The 22,405-nt window shown below is 51.2% G+C and overlaps 6 protein-coding genes across 6 annotated transcripts; 4 read left to right on the forward strand and 2 right to left on the reverse strand.

The window, feature by feature from the left end:
* Window positions 1-11: 11 nt before the first annotated feature.
* On the reverse strand, window positions 12-2,210 carry BDP55DRAFT_665357 (glucan 1,4-alpha-maltohexaosidase precursor). Its single transcript, XM_060575028.1, has 2 exons — window positions 1,918-2,210; window positions 12-1,865 (listed from the first exon to the last, which is right to left on the reverse strand). The coding sequence occupies exons 1-2, from the start codon at window positions 1,928-1,930 to the stop codon at window positions 346-348; spliced, it is 1,533 nt and encodes a 510-aa protein (XP_060428920.1). The 5' UTR covers window positions 1,931-2,210; the 3' UTR covers window positions 12-345.
* A 975-nt stretch (window positions 2,211-3,185) lies between these two features.
* BDP55DRAFT_729160 (peptide synthetase) lies at window positions 3,186-13,196 on the forward strand (the record flags this gene model as incomplete). Its single annotated transcript, XM_060579531.1, has 7 exons — window positions 3,186-3,315; window positions 3,374-6,697; window positions 6,748-9,422; window positions 9,499-11,458; window positions 11,524-11,577; window positions 11,646-12,952; window positions 13,011-13,196. 7 exons carry the CDS (start codon window positions 3,186-3,188, stop codon window positions 13,194-13,196), a joined length of 9,636 nt encoding a protein of 3,211 aa, XP_060428921.1.
* A 232-nt stretch (window positions 13,197-13,428) lies between these two features.
* On the reverse strand, window positions 13,429-14,532 carry BDP55DRAFT_553300 (uncharacterized protein; the record flags this gene model as incomplete). Its single annotated transcript, XM_060569278.1, has 1 exon — window positions 13,429-14,532. One exon carries the CDS (start codon window positions 14,530-14,532, stop codon window positions 13,429-13,431), a length of 1,104 nt encoding a protein of 367 aa, XP_060428922.1.
* A 1,213-nt stretch (window positions 14,533-15,745) lies between these two features.
* BDP55DRAFT_583416 (uncharacterized protein) lies at window positions 15,746-16,889 on the forward strand. The gene is made up of 2 exons (XM_060570849.1): window positions 15,746-16,710; window positions 16,767-16,889. The coding sequence occupies exons 1-2, from the start codon at window positions 16,003-16,005 to the stop codon at window positions 16,818-16,820; spliced, it is 762 nt and encodes a 253-aa protein (XP_060428923.1). The 5' UTR covers window positions 15,746-16,002; the 3' UTR covers window positions 16,821-16,889.
* A 1,268-nt stretch (window positions 16,890-18,157) lies between these two features.
* On the forward strand, window positions 18,158-19,314 carry BDP55DRAFT_164085 (uncharacterized protein). The gene is made up of 2 exons (XM_060565713.1): window positions 18,158-18,693; window positions 18,756-19,314. The coding sequence occupies exons 1-2, from the start codon at window positions 18,394-18,396 to the stop codon at window positions 19,155-19,157; spliced, it is 702 nt and encodes a 233-aa protein (XP_060428924.1). The 5' UTR covers window positions 18,158-18,393; the 3' UTR covers window positions 19,158-19,314.
* Window positions 19,315-19,471: 157 nt separating this feature from the next.
* Window positions 19,472-21,859, forward strand: BDP55DRAFT_694314 (GMC oxidoreductase; the record flags this gene model as incomplete). Its single annotated transcript, XM_060577340.1, has 2 exons — window positions 19,472-19,858; window positions 19,934-21,859. 2 exons carry the CDS (start codon window positions 19,472-19,474, stop codon window positions 21,857-21,859), a joined length of 2,313 nt encoding a protein of 770 aa, XP_060428925.1.
* Between the last annotated feature and the right edge of the window lie 546 nt (window positions 21,860-22,405).

Below are 22,405 nucleotides of genomic sequence, written 5' to 3' on the forward strand. Positions count from 1 at the left end.
ATAACAGGTCTAAGAGATACTACATGTACACTCGGAGCCAACCTCTCCTTTTAACTCTCAGCTTGCGCATTCAAAGTCTGAAAACTTGAGGCAGGTTATCGTATTTTGTATTCACGTCACAAATACTCCGTATCCCGGCTGGCCCTCCTCTTACACACGGCATTCATCCCCACGAAATCATGGGTTCAACACAGATGAAACCAGCCCAATTGCCAGCAAAATCAACAGGAATTGAAAATATCATTAATTACTAGGTAAATGCGAGGAGTGGGGGGATGTTGAAATATGCCGGTGCAGCTTGTATCCAAATCAAGACTTTTGCTCGAATAGGTACGATCCACGCACCTATTCCTGGTAAATGTTCGAATCAAAGTTGGTAGGGAATCTTTCGCGACCTTCAGCATCCTTGTTAACCCACACAGACACCGAGACACCTGGGCACTTGAAAACACCAAAACCCTCATTGTCAATGACCACCTCGCCCTCCTCCCAGCCCAGCAAGTCCGTCCACCGCTCACCGATGTGTTCTTGGCCGACCGCCATGCGAATCTCGCCCGGGCCCTTGTTGCTCATCACACATGCGAGCCCGTCCGGTTTATCCCAGGTTGCCCGCCTCACGAATCCGATGCAATTTGCGTCGTCCCAGTAATCCTCCTGAGAACCGTAGGCAAAGAGCTTGCGAGCGAGCATCAGGTCGGCAAGCTTCCCGCCGCAGGATGGTGGCTCCGAGTCCTTCTTCATCCCGTAAAGATCTCCGTAAAAGGGACACGGGTAGCCCTCTTGACGGAGCAAGATGAGAGAGTACGCGAGAGGTTTGAAGAAACCTTCAATCTTTGTGTCCATGGTCTGTCCTGGCTGTGTGTCATGGTTCATGACCACAGTCACCGCGTTGACGGGCTTCTCTTGCGCTAAACTGCCATCAAAGACTTTTCTCAAATCGCCGCTCTCGGTTGTGCTGATTTGGCTGAAGTTGTAGACGAGCGGCGCGTCGTAAAGGGAAAATTTGTGGTCCATCGTCTCCAACCATTCCTTCATCGGCTCGGTTTCTGCGGTCCAGAACTCGCCAACGATGAACATGTCTTTGCCGCACTCATCACGCAAGTTGTCGATCCATTCGTTCGTAAACCGTTGACTGAAGTGTTGCACGGCGTCGAGACGGAAGCCCTTGAGTCCCAACTCCTTAGTGATCCATGTGCCCCAGTTCTTGACGTCGTCTTGGACTTCTGGATGTGAATAGTCGATGTCGGCGAACATCATATAGTCGGCGTTTCCCTGCTCATCGCCAACGGATTGTGACCACTCCTTGTGATCGCCCATGATCTTATAGATGGCCTTGCGCTCATTCTCCTGGTTCCAGTCGGTGCCACCAAAATGCTCCCAGTGCCACTTCATGCTGGAGTATTTGTCTCCTCGGCCTGGGAAGTCGAAGCCCAACCATCCTTCAATTTCGTAAGGTTCCGATGTCTCTTTGTTGCGGTCGTTCTCGTCAACCTCGACAACACGGCATCGCTCCGTCTTGTCAGCTCCGGCTTTGTGATTCAGAACCGCGTCCCAGTAGACGCCGATGCCATTCTCTTTGGCCACCTTGCAAAGCTCAACCAAGTCCTCTTTCGGTCCCCATTTCGTCGACTTGCCCCCTTTCTGTTCGAATTCGCCCAAATCGTAAAGGTCGTAGATATCATAACCGTTGCCCTCTGCTGACTGTGCTTTACAACCTGGCGGAAGCCAAATGTTGTCAACTCCGATGGCCTTCAGTTTCGGGACGGCTTCTTTCAGCCGCTTCCAGTGCTGTTTGTCTGCTGGGACGTTCCATTCGAAAGCCTGGAACATGGTGTCATTTTCATGAGTTGGCTCCTGTTCATGTCCTGCAGAGTCGTCAATGGGTAGTTGAGCCGAAATGAATCTGTTACAGCTTACCGAGGTCACCCATGATGGCGACTTTGTCGATATTATCCGCTTAACAAGTAGGTAGTGGCGTTGACGATGCAATAACGGTGTTCTTTGTCGACGCAATTGGACTGAGGCTTGGATGAGATGAGAAACAATCGATTTGCGAAAAAAAAACAGGCGCCATACTGAGAAGCTATGAGTGCACTCGCTATTAATACAAAATGGAAGTCATTTCGTCATACGTCAAAACGCGAGCCGCAGAATGTCAGTGTCTGCATGGACGCGTGGGTAAGCAGGTTTATCTCGTGGCGCCCTGGCAGTTTCAAGACACTAAAGATAAGAAGCACACACGATATCGAGGATGAAGCGCCCTTATTTGCTCGTTGGTCTTGATTGCGTTGACCCCCTGCTAGCAGCAGAAGTGCTTGGGTGACGTCGGTGTGCGCTCATGCGATGCGTGGTTTTAAATACCCGGAGCTTTTCACCCTTTGGGTCCTGAAGACTGGGCTCCGCCCTTCATGTCAACTTGGTGTGCTGTGTATGGTATTGAATTTGAGCCTCGATTTGAGAAGCAGTTACAACCAGTAAAGTTGCATCCAAGGGATATGATTGAATTTGGAGATGTCGCGTTGCAGAAACATGCAAGCCTGGCTTAGGTGCCGATCGCTGCAACTGATTGCCGTGACAACACTCCTTCAACTACCATTTGCATTGGTGCGCACGATGCAGTCATTTCCGCTGCTCTGATTTGACTTGTTTAAAGTAGGTGACCACTGCAATCCCGTGGAAATAAGACTCAACGTCAATAGACCTCCCATAGCCGCTCTCACGGAATATCTCAGTCCAAGCAACGACCGTTGCTGTTGATTTTTATTACGATCTAGGGTCTTTCTGATAGACCTTCTCGATGTGAGCCAGTGGATTGCTAGGTGTGCTAGTCAAGAATAGAGTTGGGGTTCGGACCGAGACAAATTCGGCGCCAGTCCGGCGTGGCACGCCAGGTGGACGCTGAGCGGCTCTTAGCCTTTTAATGGCAGTTTGACATAGAGCCCCCCATGCCCTGGGGAGACCCTGGACAATGGGTTGGCTGCCGAGCCTCGTAAAGCGCTTCATCCTTTCTGACCGCAGCTACCGTCAGTTCCAAGTATCTGGTCACGATTACTCTAGCCGGAAATCCATAAGTCGATGAGTGACTTGGTACTTGAATAGAGTTACCAGCGAATTGCACCTACTCAATCTCAGCCAACTCAGTTGTAGCGCACTCACGATCGAAACGAAACCTCACTTTGCGTACCATGGCTGCCACCAATGCTCCAGAAGGCAGGTCGCAGGCAATCATTAATCAGCTGAAGACTTTCATTTCCAAGATTTTGATCATCCCACTTGAGGACATTGATGAAGCTTCTTCATTTGTTACCCTTGGAGGTGAGTGCCGCAAAAGTCCCTCGATTCTGTAAGCATCTCAATACTCATGGCCATCTAGGGGACTCGTTCAAGGCCGTTCACTTGTACCAAAAATGTGCTGAGCAAGGGCTAGGCGTCCGATTTCAGGATATACTCCACAAACCCTTAGGAGAAGTCGCATCGCTAGCTTCCGACAAGGAAGATGAATCTTGTTCGACTAAACAAGTCAGACAGGGAGATGCCAAGTTCCCGCAGATGTCTCTCGACTATGACTTTGGAAAGATATTTGACGAGCTGCGGAAGATGTACGGTGTGAGCGATGACGATGTCGAGGACATTTACCCCTGCAGCCCAATGCAAGAGAGCATGTATGTCGGTCAAAAGATGGTCTCAAAGCGACTTTATCGTACTCGGGGGCTCTTTGAGGCACAGGCTGGGTTTGACCTGGATCAGTTCCAAAAGTGTTGGAGTGATGCTATCCACCGCCATCAAACTCTCCGAACTGTCTACGTGGAAACCTCAGATACCACCTCTGGCCGTTTGTTGGATTCAATCGTCTTAAAGTCCAAATCAGAGCCAATGGTCATCGAACATGTGAGGGATCTGGAGGGAATTAGACACCAGTTCACGAACGGGGATCTTGATGAAGTCCATGTAGACAAAGGGAGACACCAGCACCAGATCACGGTTTATGTCGATGTTCAAGAGCCGGATCAAATCTTGATTCTGATGGACTTGAATCACTTGACCGTAGACGGTAGCTCATTGATGATCATCATAGATGAGTTGGTCAGGGGCTTGCAGGGCTCTCGACTCCTTGACCAAGCGCCAGGATACGGGAAGTACATCGATCACTTACAAGCCCAAACCGACGAAGACGGCGCTCTCGACTACTGGGTTGACTACCTGGACGGGACTGAGCCATGCACGTTCCCGGCCATGAACGACAATCAAGTAGGCAACTCCGGGTCTTTCAACGTCACAGAGATGGGTCTCGATGTTGCTCTAGACGACATCCGCGCTTTCTGCCAAAAGCAAAATGCGACCATATCAAACGTATTGCAAGCTGTCTGGTCTCTTGTTCTTCACACCTATACAGGAGACCCGGACATTTGCTTCGGTTACCTTTCTTCTGGACGAAGTCTGCCCATTCCTGGAGTGTCTCAAATCGTTGGCCCGATGATGAACTTGCTCGTCTGCCGTGTCGGCGGCATCGACAATATGTCGCTCCAGGGCCTTCTCGAAACTACCAGAAAGGATTTTCTCAACGCGCTGCCACATCAATGCTTTTCGATTGGCAAGGTGCAGCGCATCCTCGGAACCAACGAAATGAAGCTATTCAACACCATCATGACTTCGTATTACTCGCCTTCTATGTCCGACGACAGCAGCAGCAACTTCTTCAAGCTAATTTCATCACACAATGCCTCAGATTTCGATATCGTGCTGAAGATCGTCTACTCGGACTCGGAAATTCGAGTTCGGCTCGCATACTCAACCGCCACTTTGTCAACCGCAATGGCGACCAACGTCTCGTATACCTTTTCAAGCATCTTGTCAAGATTGATCAGGATGAACGACACACAAGCTGCTGTCAGCTCAATAACCGCTATAAGCTCTTGGGACATGCGACAAGTCACAGCCTGGAATTCGCATTCGCATCCTCCGTCGCCCAAGTTTCAGTCGACATGCGTCCACCACCTCATTGAAGGTCAAGTTAGAGTCCAGCCTAATGCGTCGGCAATTCACTCGTGGGATGGACACATGACCTACAAAGAGCTCGATGAAGCTGCTTCTATTGTTGCTCGAGAGATCTTGAGACGGGGCATAGGTCCGGGGGCCTTCGTTGCGATTTGCTTCGAGAAATTAAAATGGTACTCCGTTGCTCTTCTCGGCGTCTTGAAGAGTGGCAATGCCTTTGCACCTGTTGACATCTCTAATCCCGAATCTCGGCGAAAGGAGATTCTCCACCAATTAGGAATCTATACCACGGCGGGTCTTGTCATATGCTCGAGGAAACAGGAGCCATCAATCAAACATTTGGCCGGTCAGACCCTTCAACTCGATGGTGACCAGTCTTCTCCGAAAGAAGACTTTGATATTCCCCTGCCATCTGTCTCTTCCAATAACCCAGCTTACGTCATTTTTACCTCCGGATCTACGGGCAAGCCAAAAGGTGTTGTTGTGGAACATGGAGCATATGCATATGCAGCTCAAGCTCACAGCAAGGGGATACACATTGATTCCGCTTCTAGGGTCTTGCAATTTGCCTCCTATGGCTTCGATACTAGCATGGAAGATCACCTGACAACTTTCTCTGTCGGTGCCTGTCTATGTGTTCCATCCGAGGACGACCGGTTGAGCTGCCCAGATCTGGCCAGATTTGCATCGGCATCAGGGGCAAACTGGGCACACCTCACCCCTTCATTCGCCGAGATGTTTACTCCTGTCACTCTGTCAACTATGAGGACAATGGTCCTTGGTGGAGAGGCAATGACTGCAAAAAACGTTCAAAACTGGGCCTGTCCACCCCAGACACAGCTCGTTCAAGTTTACGGTCCATCAGAGTGTAGCGTCACTAGCACAATCAGCCCGCCATTCTCGAAAGAGAACAGTCCTACCAATATTGGGTTCCCTGTTCCCGGGTGTGCAGCATACGTTGCTAGGTCCGATGATCCAAACATACTTCAAGCTGTTGGTGCGGTGGGTGAGCTCCTGATGGAAGGCCCAATCCTCGCACGGGGTTACCTGGGTGACTCTGCACAAACATCAATCTCATTCGTCAAGTCCCTTCGTTGGGCACCTGGGAAAAGACTCTACAGAACCGGTGATCTTGTCAAGTACGACTCTGCTGGTCTTCTTCATTTTGTTGGCCGAAGAGACTTACAGGTCAAACTCCGGGGCCAGAGGATCGAGCTAGGAGAAATTGAGCGACAGCTGGGTTTCGAGCGGAGGGTGCAGCATTGCCTCGCACTTGTTCCTGAATCCGGACCTTGTGCCAAAAGACTGGTGGCTGTCATCACTCTGGATAGCTCATTTGTGGCATCGCCCACGGACGTGTCAGCATCGCCTATTGAGATCCTTGACGTACCTTGGCTTGAGCATATCGACTGCATGAGAGGATTTCTGCTCGACAAGTTGCCACCCTACATGAATCCAGAGCTATGGATCATTCTTAAATCTTTGCCGAGGAATTCTTCTGGGAAACTAGATCGCAAAGGAGTGACCAAATATCTTGAAGGCCTCACTCCCTCTGAGTTCGCCAGTCTCCTACCTCGTATGGACGACGATAGTCCTGAGAGACAGGGCACAGACGCTGAAGTAATGTTGAGGAGCATCTGGAGTGAAGCTTTGAATGTCGGTGAGGATGAGATTTGTTGGAACACCTCATTTTATCACCTTGGTGAGCCCTGTCTTTCAACATGATATGATTCGTGAAGCTGACTCAACTAGGCGGCGATTCTATCTCGGCAATGACCATCAGCAGTATGGCAAGGGAGACTGGTTTAAACGTATCCGCTGCAGATATCCTTCGGTATCGATCAATCGAACGCTTAGCCAAATCAGTCGTGGGAGCAGCCTCGCCAGCTTCAGCCCAAACCGACACGTCTGAAGATCCAGTGGAGGCGCAGGCCTTAATTCTCTCCCCCATCCAGAAACTTCACTTCCAAACATCGCCCGAGGGAGACCATCTTGATCAACAAACTATGCTGGTTGAAGTCACTCAGACCGTGGATCAACAAGATTTGTTGGCGGCCTTGGAATCTCTTCTCGTGGCTCACCCAATTCTGTGTGCGCAGTTCAAGTGCCATGGGGGCGAATGGACACAGCATGTGCCTGTGAAATCTACCATCAGCCTTGTTTACTACTGTCGCACACGATTTCACAGCCGTACACAGCTCGAGTATGTTATTGAGTGCGTCAGTGAGGCCAAAAGATCGATCCATCTCACCAACGGTCCTCTGGTGGCTGTTGACTTATTCGAGTCTCAAGGTCAGACGCTTCTATCGATGACGATCCATCACCTTGTTGTTGATGCAGTGTCGTGGCGGATCCTCTTGCGTGAGTTGGAGTCATGCCTTCGCTTCGGAATGCCGGTTGTAGACGAGAAAACATCATTCCAACATTGGACATTGGAACAACAACGTTTCGCATCGAACTCACTACCTCAAGACGTCTTGCCTCCGTCGGCTCATGCACTGAGCACTGATTTATCGTCCTGGGGCATGGCTGATGAGAGGAACTGTTTCAAGGACTCTGTTTCTCACACCATCTCTCTCGACTCAAATGTTTCTAGGCAACTCATTTCAGCGCAAGAAACATCTGGGCATGAGGCTCATGATATCCTATTGACCGCTGTCATTCAGTCGTTTGTTGAAATATTTGGACGCTCTCCTGCCCTGTTCAGTGAAGGCCATGGACGAGAAGTCTTCGCGCCTGACGTGGACCCATCCAGCACTGTGGGCTGGTTCACGACTTTCTCTCCCATCGTTACACAAGAATGTGAAAATATTCTTAGCGGTGTCCGCGAGTTCCGTGATAAGATACCCCTTTCCGGCTTGGCTTACTTCGCATCGCGTTTCCTGAGCAAAGCTGGCGAGGACGCCTACAAGCACCATCATCCCATGGAGGTCACTCTCAACCATCTCGGGGCTTTTCAGCAATTCGAAAAGAAGAATTCTTTGTTCAAGAGATGCACTGATGAAATCCAGGACAAAGTCTCGGCTCTCAGATATCAGCAGCGTGCGAAGTCGTCGAGATATGCTCTGATCTCAATCATGGCATCTATCAAGGACAACAAGCTGTCTCTGCAAGTTGAGTGGAATTCTCGAATGCATCATCAAGAACTTTTGCTAGACTGGCTGCATCAACTTGAAAAGAGTCTCACGGCCCTCGTCGTCGACCTCACGGATGAGCACCAGCGCTTGCCCCTGTCTCCTTCTGAGGTTATGGTTTCTTCAATTGGACTCCACTGGAAGGAACTAAACAACATTCTCGATCTCGCTCAATCACGCTTCGGCATCACACCGAGCGAGATAGAAGTAGTTCTACCTTGCTCTCCGATTCAAGATAGTCTCATGCTTTCACAGCTGAAAAGTGTCAGCAACCATTACAGCCAGCACTTTCTCTTCAAACTCTCTGGGTCAATACCGCTCAACCCCGATGATCTCTCCGCAGCCTGGAAGCTGGTTGTTGCAACGCACCAAATTTTGAGAACCATTTTCGTCGAAGATACGTCTGGAAAATTTCTTCAACTCGTTTTGAAAGCCGTCGAAGTCGACATTCAGGTCCAAAGGCTTCGAAGCGAGAGTGACTTGCCGGCTCTGTGGGCCAAACAATCTTCCTCAATTGCACCCAAACCTTTGAGTGGCAAGATTCTCCACAAACTTCAAATTTACGCCGCAACCAACGGTTCTATGTATTGTCTGTTGGACAAGAATCACATTATCACTGACGGCACGACATCTCGCCTCTTGATTCGGAACTTCCTGGCAGCTTTGGATGGCTGCCCACGACAAGACACCTGTCCCTACTCAAACTACATCGACTATGTCCAAGATCAAGACACTGCTGAGATCACACGATACTGGTCGCGCTACTTGGATGGCGCATCTTCGTGCCTATTCCCTGTACTTCGTCAACACCGACAATCATCAGTTGAAGGTCTTGAATTTACCGGCACATCCTCTACCTTTCCCAAAAGCAGTCTGAGCTCAGCATGCCGAAAGTTGGATATGACAGTGCCCATCGTCTTCCAGGCTGCGTGGTCTGTGGTTTTGTCTACATACTTGAACTCGGACGATGTTATCTTTGGCCTTCTCAATCACGGGCGAGACATTCCAATTCCAGGGGCGTCTGAGATCATTGGTCCGATGACCAATATTGTGCCTGTCAGAGTGCAAATAGGTCCGAGAATGGAGATCTCGAAGATCTTGACTCGACTGCAGGAAGACAACCTTGATCATCTTTCCAGACAGACCGTTTCCCTGGCTCGAATTCAGCATGCAGCCAAACGTACTAGTGGAGATGCATTGTTCAATACGATCTTCAACTTCCAAAAGACAGGCTCAATGCCGGGGCCTGGGGCCATCAAGTCGGAGCTGCTTTTTGCACATGACAGGAGCGAGGTAATTCGCTCTTACTCTATTATTTTACGCAGATAAGATGCCATATTCTCGGAGTTCGCTAACCTGTTTTTAATAGTATGACATTGCCTTGTGCATCACTGAAGATCAGGGCCAATTCCACATCACTATTGAAACTCCAACTCACTTCATGTCTGAAGCCCAAGCAGAGCGCCTGCTAGTTGTCTATGTAAACGCCGTACGCACCATCGTCGACGACCCAGGAGCCCAGACTTCAGAGATACGCCTCACCAGCGCACTGGATGATAAGCAGATGCAGGAATGGAACTCAGCTCCGCTCAAGACCAACAACCGCTGTATCCATGACATGATCTCGGAGACGGTCAATCGACAGCCCTTGAGGCCAGCTATCTGTGCCTGGGATGGCGACTTATCGTACGCTGAGGTAGACACCCTGTCCATGAAGCTTGCGTCCCGACTCCAGGCTCTGAGAGTTGCACCGGGAGATATCGTTGTTATCTGCTTTGAGAAGTCGCTTTGGGCAGTCGTGGCAATGCTTGCAGTGGCCAAATCTGGGGCGGCATTCGTTCACATTGATCCAAATGGTGCTGCCAAGAGGAATGAGTCAGTGGTCAAGCAGACTGGGTCCAGGATCGGTCTGTCTTCGCCAAAACACTCCGACAAGCTGCAGAGTCTCGTGAAGACGCTCGTTGTCGTCGACAAGTCTTCAATCGAGAAAGACTCGAGCTTCATTGTCCCACTCAATTGTTCCGCTACGCCTTTGGATACACTCTACGTTATCTTCACATCAGGGACAACGGGCACCCCAAAGGGAGTGATGATCCAGCACAAGTCATTCTGTTCTGCAGTTGCTTACAACAGAACCTGGCTGCAAATCAAGGCCGAATCCCGGGTCTTGCAGTTCACAAACTTCTGTTTCGATGCATCCCTCGAGGAAATATTCACCGTCCTTGTCGCCGGCGGCTGCATCTGCATCCCGTCCGAGGAGGAACGCCTGTCCGACATCCCGGGGTTCGTCGCGCGCAAGCAGGTGAACTGGGCCGCCTTTACTCCATCTTTTCTTCGTACCCTTGATCCGGATGATTTAGAGTCAGTCAAGTTCATCACCGTCCATGCAGAGCCGATGGGTCAGGATCTCGTAGCTCGTTGGGCTGGGAAGATCCACATGAGGCCCAGCTACGGGCCGACAGAATGTTCAGTGACCAGCACCATTGGGGCTCCGTTCGATGTGGACACGGATGCTACTAATATTGGTTGGCCGGTCGGATGTCGTGCTTGGGTCGTTCATCCGGAGAACCATCACCTCCTGATGCCGGTTGGGGCTGTTGGCGAACTCCTTCTGGACGGACCGATCGTAGGCAAGGGCTACCTCAATGACGATGCCAAGACTGCGACCGCTTTCATTGAGCCACCCCTATGGACAGTTGATAAGGCTTTACCGCAGGAAGACGACATCAGTTCACGAAGATTGTACAAGACCGGCGATTTGGTCAGGTATGCCGAAGATGGAAGCCTTCTGATCCAGCGCAGGAAGGATCACGCCCAAGTCAAGATCCGCGGCCAGCGAGTTGAGCTTGGTGAGATTCAGTACCATTTGAACAATCTCTCTGGAATCATTCAGCACAGCATGGTTCTTGTGCCGGAAGTAGGAAACCTCAGAGGACGTCTTGTCGCTGTTGTGAGCCTAGCAGTCCTATCATTGAATCTCGGAACGCGCGATTACAACCAGGACATTGCCGTTGTCGAAAAACGCACTCTCAGCCAAGAGATGTGCCAGAAGCTAAATGAGGCGATGAACATAGTCACCTCGGCGCTTGAGAAAGAACTGCCTCAGTACATGATACCGGAAACATGGCTCCTTGTCAAAACCCTGCCTGTTCAGCTGTCGCTCAAGTTGGATCGGCAACGAGTGATGAGCTGGGTAGGTCAGATCGATGAGCAAATACTCCTGGATTCGCTCGATCTCCATCAAACAAGCGGCTCAGATGGTCAGAGTGGCTCTCCGACTGAAGAAACTTTGAGGGATATATGGGCAAACGTCCTTGGACTTGATTCTCGTAAGTAAACAAGATATTTAGCCGGCAGTAAGAAACACGGGATCCATCTAACTCTGGATTTACAGACCGTATAGGACTTGAACAGTCATTCTTCAGACTTGGGGGAGATTCCATCTTTGGTGAGTACATGTAGAATGCCAAGGCCGCTACCTGGCTTGCGCATGGCTGATGTTAATTTTTCTTGTAGCGATGCAAGTGATGAGACTCTGCAAAGCAGCTGCACTCAATTTGACAACGCAAGACGTTCTTGCGAACCCAACAATCAAGCTTTTGGCCCAAAAAATTGCGACGCGAGTGGCCGGCCACGAAACCAAACAGGCCCTGCCTAGATCGATGATCAATCCTCCATCTCTATCGCAGTCTTTCCCGACTCCCGACAACGTCGAGACCATGGCACCCTGCTCGCCGTTCCAGAAGAGGATGTACCAAGCATTTCTAGGCAAGCCTCAGAGTCCTTACCTCTTCAACAGCCTTGTCGAGTTGACCGCCATCAGAGGGTCCTCGTCTGTCGATACCTGCGCGCTGCACCAAGCGTGGCAGCAAACCGTCAATCGTCATGCGATCCTTCGGACTGTTTTTGTCCATGACCTCGCCTCGGAAACTGTTTTCCAGAAAGTTCTCAAGCAGCAAAATGCCGATGTCTCTGTCTTGGATGTAAAATCGGAGGGAGACGCAACGAACGAAGCTAGGCTCCACCTCAACGCCATTCGCTCAAAGCTATTCAGAGACGAATCGCCGGCGGTTTCGGTGCGCCTCTTTGTCATTCCTGATGAAAAGACATTCATTCACTTCGTCATGGGGCATATCTTGATCGATCATGTCAGCTTGGCTCACGTCTTCTCCGATTTTGTGGCGTTCTATCGTGGTCAGAATCCAGGGGCAAAGCCTTTGAGTAGTTTTCATGGCTACATCGACCACATCAACTCCCAGCGTGATTTGCAGGCAAGCGAAGCATACTGGGTCGATAAGCTTCAGAGCGTAAAGCCCTACATGGTGCCGATCGAGTCCATGGTAGTTGGCGGTTCAGACCCTCACACCATGGGATCAATCAACTTCTCAGTGGATATCACAGTCGAGTTGAAGCAGTTTCTCTGCGAGGCTGGAGTGACTCTTTCGAATCTCTTCCAATTCACGTGGGGTATGCTTCTTCATGTGTATACTGGTCACTCAACCGTCTGTTTCGGGCATTTAGTGTCTGATCGAGATATCGAACTGCCACAGGCTGACGAGGTTGTTGGACCAATGCTATCGATGATGGTGGCCTGCAATACTTTCGACGATACAATGATGATTATCCAGGTCTTGCAGGCTTTTCAAGATGAGAACATCCACAGCCTCAATCACAAGACCTTTGACTTGACTGAGGTTGAGCGGCAGCTAGGGTGCGAAGGTACTGGTCTTTTCAATACTCTGGTCAACTACCGCAAAGTCAAGTACTCGGATGACGATATTGACATTGGCTTCCGATCCATTTGGAAACAGGATCCCCATGAGGTAAGTCAAAAGGCCCCACCCTGAACCGCAATGCACGAACTAAACAAAAGTTTGGCAGCAACTCCTAGTGTTGGCATTCAACGAGGGTCCCTCCCGACTCGACGCCACGCTCACCTACTACGAGTCCTTGTTCTCCGAAACTACTATGAAGACCTTGACGCATACATATCGACGCTTACTTGATTTGTTGGTAAACTGCACGACGCAGACTGTGGGTGATGTCAAAACAGCACTCACTTCGTAGTACCAATCGCGAACTATATTTGATGAGAGGAACTTGAAAAGATTTGGACAAATCTGATTTATGGTATTAGACGTGCTCTTGCTGTCTTATCTACTGTTGTAACGCTAGAGTCTTTCTACATGTAGTTTGATGCCTGTCAAATCTTTTACACATGCTGGTATCTGATGTTTCCATTATCCATCCATACGACGCCGCTGTTGCGTTGTTATCCAGGATGCAGTTAAATGAGGTCCTATGGCCACAGGCCATACACAAAGGGGTCGACATATGGGTAGTCGGCCTCCATGCCCATAATGATGCTGTACTCGTCCCTCAACAAGTCTGAGCCTTCGTTCCCGAATTTCGAATATTTGCTCAGCTCGTGTCGCCGCAGAGCAATCGTCCAAGGGAAACTTGAATGAGCGACGCCCATGAATGCGCTCGCCCTGAACATGACCAGAAAATCCACCAGGGCATGCTGATCGAATGTAAGACTGTCGAGTTGCTCGCGGTCGGGTCCGAGTAGCAAGTCGTTCTTGGTAACCACTGTGATGTTCCGCCTTGGTGTACCAGTCTCAATTGAGAGATACTTGTTAAGTTTCTCCGCGAAAATGTCGACCACGGTCTGGTTTCCTGATGCAACGTAGACGACACTCAGACCCGTGCGTTCCAGATACCTGAATTGCTCTTCGAACTGGTCGTCCATACGAGAGAACCGCCATTCATCGGGTCCCCAGGCAGATGTGGCATCCTTTTCCAGCCTTAAATGCGCCCCGAAGTAAGCGTTGGGGTTGATGGCTTTCCTCGGATCAAAAGGGAGCGAGAACTTTTCTTTGAGCAGGTAGAGAATTTTCGCCGCAAGCGCACGAGTGTCGTTCCTGAAGGACAGGATCTTGCCAAACTCGTGCACAAAGGCGTCGCCGTCGTCGCGTACGGGATACTCGAGAAAGGACTGCTCCATCTTGATGTGTACTGGGGCGTCTGGGCCCATCCGTTCTCGAACTCCCTGCTTCTCTAGCCAATTATCAAAAAAGTGTCGCCATTTTCGAGGATGTCTCAGTCCCTCTCGTGGGTGGTCTGGCTCAAAATGGTCTCCCACTAGAGACAAAGGCTCTCCTAATCGGTTTTCGTAGGAGGGAAAGTCCTCTGCCTTTTCGTATACGATCATGCCGGGACATCCCTCCGTCAAGCGCGTTATAAAGGCTTCGCGGTCCAACAGGTAATCGAGAGGAACCTCGTTTCCAGTCTCGATATCGGTAATGTCTTTCGCGTTGCGCAGGGACATTGACGGTAAAACGAGTGCACCACCGCCGTGGATTGCATACCGGACGCACTTCAGTATTTGATTTCGAACCATGCCAATGCCGCCGTGCTGTTCCTCGCAGCTGAATACCAGCCCAGAGCGGAACCGAGAGCGAGAGCATGTTTCCCGAATGGGCGCGTAGTCTATCGGGGTTGGGTATTCGACATCAATGGCTTGTCGCATGAAACCGCTCTCTGTCGTCGCTTCTTCGTTCGACTCATCGGGGAAGAACGTCGATACCGTATCCGCAATCGCATCATGAACACCTAAAAGTCGGAGGCTCCAGACAAAAATAAGAAATAGTGCCAAGAAGGACCACACCAGTGGACGGTTTTCGGAAAGCATGGCCGTCGTTCAATCAAACAAACAAGATCATCAAAAGAAGAACACCGACACGATAGCCGATTGGGAGGCCAAGAACACCAAGAGTTTGCCAAGAGATGAACTCCAGGCAAGTTTCTTCATCGAGAAGAACGGAGAGCAATGGATGGTCGAGAGACCCCCAACGTGTTCGCGAACATGGGAGCTTCAAGGATCCTGGGTGGTGAGGTTTCAGCCATGTTTCAAGCGACTGTAACATCTACTCGCCCTTTTCGCAGGCGCTAACTCTTCATCGAGTTTCGAGAGTAGCTTACATAATTGGGCTTTCACACGGGAATGTAAGAGGTCAGTACAAATTGCCATCATCAACGTATTCTAGACATTTTAGATGTTTGTCTTCGATTCCAACTTATCCAAGCACAAGGTTAGGTAGCAAGGAAAATGGCAGACCGAATGCCGCATTGGGCACTGTGGGCCGGTGTCATTGTTTGTCATCGCATCCCTTGCGATCAACTTTCTTTGAAGGCAACGGAGTAAGCTCGTTTCAGGCGAGGAGTGAAGTTGATCAAGAGTCGGAAAATTGTTTCGCGGTTCGCACATTAGGATGTTGCAAAATGACTATTTCGCAGTTTGAGACGCAGTCACTGTGCATGTTGAATCCTGCCCACGACCCTGATTGGGGTTGCCATAGCTACGGAATCACAGCTTTCGCCGGTTTGGCTAGTACTGGTAGGGAACCATCAATTTCAGTTCTCACACTCCACGAACAAGCCGATGACACCGATAAGTTGACCGGAGCATCTCTTTCTCGGACCGATGGTGGATCGGCGCTTCGGTCCGGACATGTGGGGCCCTTCGGTCCGCAATCCCGGGCATCATAGCTAGTCATACTCCGCGCAAACATATCCATTCCGTAGCCGACACACTAGCGACTTCTTGAGTGAACGGAGAGGAGGAGGCTCACATGTGTGACTATCATCAATTATTTTGTATTCACTGTCATAGTGGTCCATGTGACTTGACGGGGTACACCGTTGTTGTTATACCCCGTTGCCTCATACTTTGTACTTGGAGTTCCTAGCCCTCCACAACCTTACTAGACGACGCATCATCAAGCCATCTCTATATTGAGCAGAAAGTCTACCCCCACCCAGCGACCGTAATCAGACCTTTCACAGGAGGGTTAAGACCTCATACGCCGATATGTCGCCAAAGTCTGGCAAACGCGAAGAGAAATACTCCCTCCTCAAGGACGAGACCGAAGGAGAGTCTTGTGAAGAAGGCGCATCGAGAGACTCTTCCGTCGATCAAGAAGCTGGATTCGTTAAAGTCAGAAAATACCTTCCATGGCAAAAGTTCGATCCAGCTTGGAAATCTTGGTACCTCTTCGTTCCGCCCATCCTCATCTTTTCATTACTGGCGTATCTAGCCTTCTTCCCATCATGCGAAACCTGTCAAAAGATGGATCTCGACCTATCGGGCTATGTCTGCGCACCCAACGGCGCCCTTCCCAAGATCGCTCGCGACCGGGGCTGCGAGTTCGATACCATGTCATTCAAATGGTGGCCCAAAGAGCCCATGGCGCACAAAGACAATGTTGCGCTACTCGAAGAATTCCACGGCGAGGGACCATGGCATCGGTACTATGATAAGGGCGGGAAACACGAAATACCACCGACGAGCGAGGTCTTGACTGCCGGCTGGGTTACTAGGAAGGAACACACATACCACTGCATGTACACTTTACGGCAGACGCACTTATGGATTTCCCTGGGCTACGATCCTCCTTTCAACTACAGCCATACGATACATTGCACCAAGTATCTGATGGACGCCATACTAGAGAGTCCGCCCAAAGACTTTGAAGAGCTCAATGTCCATGGGACCCCATGGCCAGAGCATGCAGACATCGTAAGTGGCATTCCCTATCTGACTGCCTGTCTCATCAAATGCTTACTCTGCCACAGGTCAAACCCTATTATCCTTGCAAGCAAGAAGGACTCAGCTGTGAATCTTGGTGATATTATCTCATAGGAAATGGTACATCAAACTGTGGTAGATGCAGTCGAGCTGTCTCATTTTAAAAATCCTTACTACTTTCTTGAAGACAGCGTGGTCTTCTTAATTCCATTTTGAAAAATACATGCCAGTGGTTAGCATTACGAGTGAAGACCTTGCTAAGCTGCAAAACTATTTGATGATGAACCCACTACTCAAGACACTCCTTTGCTCGAACAAAATCAACGTAAGATGCTGTCCGAGCCAGATCTTAAAAGATGCACTTGGACTTGATGTGGTATGCATTTGTGATGGGGCTGTGGATCAACTTATCCAAAGGGATCGGGAACTATTTGAGTCTTCTTCTGGCAAGATGAAAGAATCATTAGAAAAGAGACGGCGACATCGACGATCGCAATCAAGGAGAGTTCAACCGGCTGAAAGATGCCGAAGGCAAAGGGTGATCCCATGGAAAACGAAACAATCCTTGGAGGGTTCTTCACTGCCATGGTCGTCGTCACGCATCACTAATCAGAGGCTATGGTAAGGACTAGGTAAGGGAGTGGCCAATGATCAGGCTTGCTTTCGCTAGCGGCTATGCCCAACATTCTAGCAGGGATTTGTTCCAGATTCAAAAGTTTCCCCTTCGAAAGCAACCTATGGGATTTTGCTCCTGCAACCCGCGAGAGAGAGTCATCAGTCACCATCTGTTGTTCAGGGACAAGGCTCCCGCGTGGAAGCTAGTCGGAAAGCTTAGCATGACATTGATTGACGCACCATGGAGTTGGCTCGATCACCAGATCAGCAAAGCTCCCGTCTGCGAGTCAAGTGCTGATCAAGCAATGTCTAGGTCTAGCGTAACGTCTGAATGGGCCCCTGAATTAGATCTGGGCGTTATCTTTCGGGTGAATTCAGTGCTGTCTATCAGGCTTAGCCCCTGTTAGATTCCCGCGTCCCCGGATTGCTTGGGAATTCTCTGACTCGCTCACTTTTCAATGATACAAGTATCCATATAGATACCCGTACTCCGTAGACTGACGGCATTTATATTCCGTAGTACCTTGAGATCAAGTGTCTTTCGCGACAAGTTCAAGTGTGTTCGGCCGGGAAAAAAAGGGGAACTAACAGATGGGCAAAACATGCCCAATCTTACGGACCAAAAGAAAAGAGGGAACAAAAGTCTCGCGTCCACTATTCGCGGCGGAGCAAATTTGAGCAACTTTTACCGAGAGGCTCGGTAAAATTGGACGAGAACCCACCGAGTATGGTTCAATTTATTCATATCCGTCGACTCCAGTTATTAAACGCAAACAAATCCCGCCAATAGAGAAGGTGACATTCCAGCTTATGAGGGGTAATTGTGGACTACAACCATGGGGGACCTCCCACCTGAGGCTGATGGAGAGTCTCGAGTAAAGGAACTCGATCTTCCTGAATTTTGGCCCAAAAGATCAGCGTTGCAGCAAAGTTAGTCGCTATTAGTCCCGGCTCTTGATCCCGATGGTCTGGCCTAGCCAGCAAGGTGTCTTTGATTTGACATGTCTTGGTGAGCGCGAAAAAAGGGAGAAAGTCACATCATGGCGGTAGACGGTGTGCATGAGATTAAAGGTAGCTGCAGGGAGGCTCTTTCGACGTCCCGCGTACTGGAAGGATTGTTTGCTCACTTATCACCCCCAAATTCCCAAAGGCCCTCCTCGGTTGGACATCAACGTTGCATTATTCCAGCTATCCACTGCGGCGGCCGCCCCCCTTCGGTCAGTTCATCCGAAGATTTCAAAGTGGCTGGAGCTGGTTGGACGCAGAGACGCTGAAGGTCCATTTCACCTTTCGACACCAAGAGGGGACGAAAGGGGGCGGCACTGCGCGCCCAGATCACCTGCAGGCTTCGCGATCACGGTAAGTGGGACACCTCGCATGTAAGTAAAACAAGCCAGCTCAAATCACACGGCACGTCATAGGGACAAGTCGCCTGCGTTGCCTGCATCTGCCTGCAAGTACGGCGATGGCCTCGTTTGGGAGCTCTGCCAATGACGGTGTTCTTATTTGAAACAAAGCGCGAGCTCGGGCAGTTGGCGCGCTTGGCACCAGATAGCAGACAAGTTTATATCAAACATTCTAGCAGCCCCAAGGATGCACATCCCGGGGTGCAGCGGGTCTGCCGACGACCGAGACCAACACGGAGAATCTTTGCGACCCCCCGGTCTGGCGCTACGGACCCCGGACTGTGCACTACTACGTATGCAAGAGCAACCACCCTTGGGCATCACGAGATTAAGGAAACTTGCTTCAGTGGGGGTCCTTCCCGTCTTGTACAACTCTTCCAGGTGCGGACAGTAAGTGGCACAGTGAGTGGTTGTTGAATGATGGATCGTTGGATAGGGGAGGCATGGAGGAATATAATATCAACACCAGAGGCCCGCCTCCAACCTCAACACGACTTGACTCTCCTTTTCGAATGTTGAGCCGCATCTTTCGTGCATTCCTTCTTTTTCGAGTCACCGCTAGTACGGTGTTTTCATTCATTTTTCACTTGTTGACCCTAGAGGTTACGTTCATTCACTCCCATTCTGTGACTTGTTCCCTTCTTTGAACAATTTCCAAATCCACTCCTTATCCCCAAAACAAAACCAGACAAACTCGAGATATTTAGAAGAACTTGCAAACGATTGTCATCATGCGCTCTACATTCTCGGGCGTAGCGGCCCTTCTCGGGCTCGCTGGATCAGCCACCGCGCAACTGCGCGCCTCGGCCTACTCCGACCCCCTGACCGGTATCGACTTCCAACGCTACCTGCCCTCCGCCTACCCCTACAGCTTCGCTATCGCAGTCCCCGAGACCATCGGAACGGACTTCATTGGTCAGATGGTTGTTCCCATCTCGACAAAGGGTAACTGGGGTGCCGTCTCGTTGAAGGGTGGCATGTTGAACGGCCTTCTCTTCGTTGCCTGGGCCGATGGCGAGGATATCAAGACATCTTTCCGTCTCGGAAGTGCCTACGCCAACCCCGACGTCTACACTGCCACCGAGGTGTCCGCCGTTCCCATCGCGAACGGTACCTTTGTCAACAGCACTCATTTCTCGTACACTTTCCTGTGCCAGAACTGCATCAACGACAAGACCAGCTTGGCTGGCGAGTCTCCCATCCTCGGCTGGGCCTACTCCGACACCAGCCCGTCCCCCGTCTCAGACTCCGCTGCCGCCCTGAACTACCACTCTGCTGGCTTCGGCCAGTTCGGTCTTGACATTGCTTCCGCCAAGTCCGCCAAGTTCGACACCTGGTCCAAGTACGCAAAGGCCGTTGAGACTACCCCCGTCCCCGGCAACGGCACCACCACTCCCGTTCCTGGCAACAGCACCATTCCCGCCCCCACCACCTCCAACACCACATACGATGTCATCGTCGTCGGTGGTGGCCCTGCTGGTATCATCGCTGCTGAGCGTCTCGCCGAGAAGGGCTCCAGCGTTCTCCTCATCGAGCGTGGCCCTGCCAACACCGTCCCCTTGGGCTCCGACATGGCTCTGCCCTGGAACGACACCCTCACCCCCTACGACATTCCCGCCCTTGGCAGCTCCATGACCAGTCTCTCCGGAACTTCCCTTTGCAGTGACACTGCCTCCACCGCCGGCTGCTTGCTGGGAGGATCCAGCTCCATCAACGGCCTCAACTTCATTCACCCCCCGGAGCACGACTGGCAGCGCTGGCCCGCGGGCTGGAACTGGGCTGACGTCTCTGACGCCGCTTCCCGCCTCTACGAGCGCAACCCCGGTACCACTGAGCCTTCCGATGACGGCAAGTACTACGATGACTTGACCTTCCGTGTCCTTTCCGGCCTCCTGAGCGGCAAGGGCTGGAGCGAGGTTGACTCGATCGAGTCCCCCAACGAGAAATCCTCCGTCTTCTCCCGCCCCTCTTGGTCCATCAAGGACAACCTCCGTGCCGGCCCTGCCCGTACCTACATGCCCTTTGCTCAGCAGCTTCCCAACTTCACCCTCAAGCTCGAGACCAAGGTGATCCAGGTTCTCCGTACCGGCAGCAAGATCACCGGTGTTCTCACCCAGGCCGCCGATGGCAGCACTCAGATCATCAAGGTCAACGCTGGCGGCAAGGTCGTCCTCGCCGCCGGTGCCATGTCCTCCCCTCGTCTCCTCTGGAACTCTGGTATCGGCCGCTCCGATGCCCTGGAGATCGTCAAGTCCGGAGCCGCCAGCACTGGCGTCACCCTCCCCGACCAGGCCGACTGGATCGACCTCCCCGTCGGACACCACCTCCAGGACCACGCCCAGGTCATGCTCCAGTTCAACTCCAAGACCAACTTCAGCGCCTATGCCTTCAACGCCATCGCCTCTAACCCCGTCACTAGCGATCTGGACCTCTACAAGCAGGGTTCCGGTCCTATCACCCAGGCCGCCCAGCGTATGCACCTCTGGACCTCCGCCGAGGGCTCCGATGGCCGTACTCGCTACCTCCAGGGTACCGCCAGCGCCATGCAGAACGGCATCATCACCGTCCGCACGTTCCTGACCCACGGCACTTCCACCCTCGGCGAGCTCGGCATCACCGCCTCCGGCAACACCGTCCTCAACACCAAGCCCTGGTTGATCGACGCTGCTGACAAGAAGGCCATGTCCGACTTTGTCCAGTACTGGCTCGACCTCACCAGCGGCAGCAACTCCACCCTTAGCTACGTCACCCCCGGTGCCACCCCCGACGACATTATCAGCACCAAGATGATCTCCGGTGACCACTGGGTCGGCAGCGCCAAGATGGGCACCGACGACGGTCGCCAGACGGACGGCACTGCCGTCGTCGACCTCGACACCAAGGTCTACGGCACTGACAACCTCTTTGTCGTCGACGCCTCCATTCACCCCGACTTGCCCACCGGCAACACTCAGTCCATCATCATGATCACCGCCGAGCACGCCGCTGAGAAGATTGCCGCCTTCACCGTCACCGGCTCTTCTAATTCTACTGCCCCCGAGGCCAGCAAGTGCAACGGTGTTACCAAGCGCTCTCAGCGCCAGGCCATGCGCTTCAGACGCCATGCGCACCTGCACTAGATGATCGAACCCTCAAGTGCTGAGTGGATGTGATCATGGCAGGTACCGGCTGCGGGTGACGATGATAAGTCTCCTGAGCCACTTCGACGTACATGTTTCGTTCTAGATTATCTTATGTATAAACTTTCTTTCCGTAAATAAATCACTTCAGATTATTACATATACGCTTGTCTAAAATGATGTGACTGTCTCAAGAACCGTTCGAATCGCATTGCTTGATGACTACTCCACTAGGCCTTAACTCAACCTGCAAGTCTTGTGGCCGGGTGGAACGCTCTGCACCTTTGGAGATGTCTTCATCAGTCGCTGAGGCTCCAGGATTCTCTATCAAAACAGCCTGAGGCCACTTTACTTCTGCTCTCCACTCAAGCGTAGGCGCTTGTTTCCATATGCCTGAGGAAACTTCTTCCCGTCTCGTCATTTATATTGCAAGAAACCGTAATACAGCACGTTAGATACTTCAGTGCATATTTTTGGTTTAGGTGAAGGATTATCATTAGAATTATAAAGAAATGTTTGTTCCAGCGCTAGTCTATATTGTCATCT

The sequence above is a fragment of the Colletotrichum godetiae genome (assembly GCF_030913485.1).
Source record: "Colletotrichum godetiae strain CBS 193.32 chromosome Unknown BDP55scaffold_23, whole genome shotgun sequence".
Lineage (NCBI taxonomy): Eukaryota > Fungi > Ascomycota > Sordariomycetes > Glomerellales > Glomerellaceae > Colletotrichum > Colletotrichum godetiae.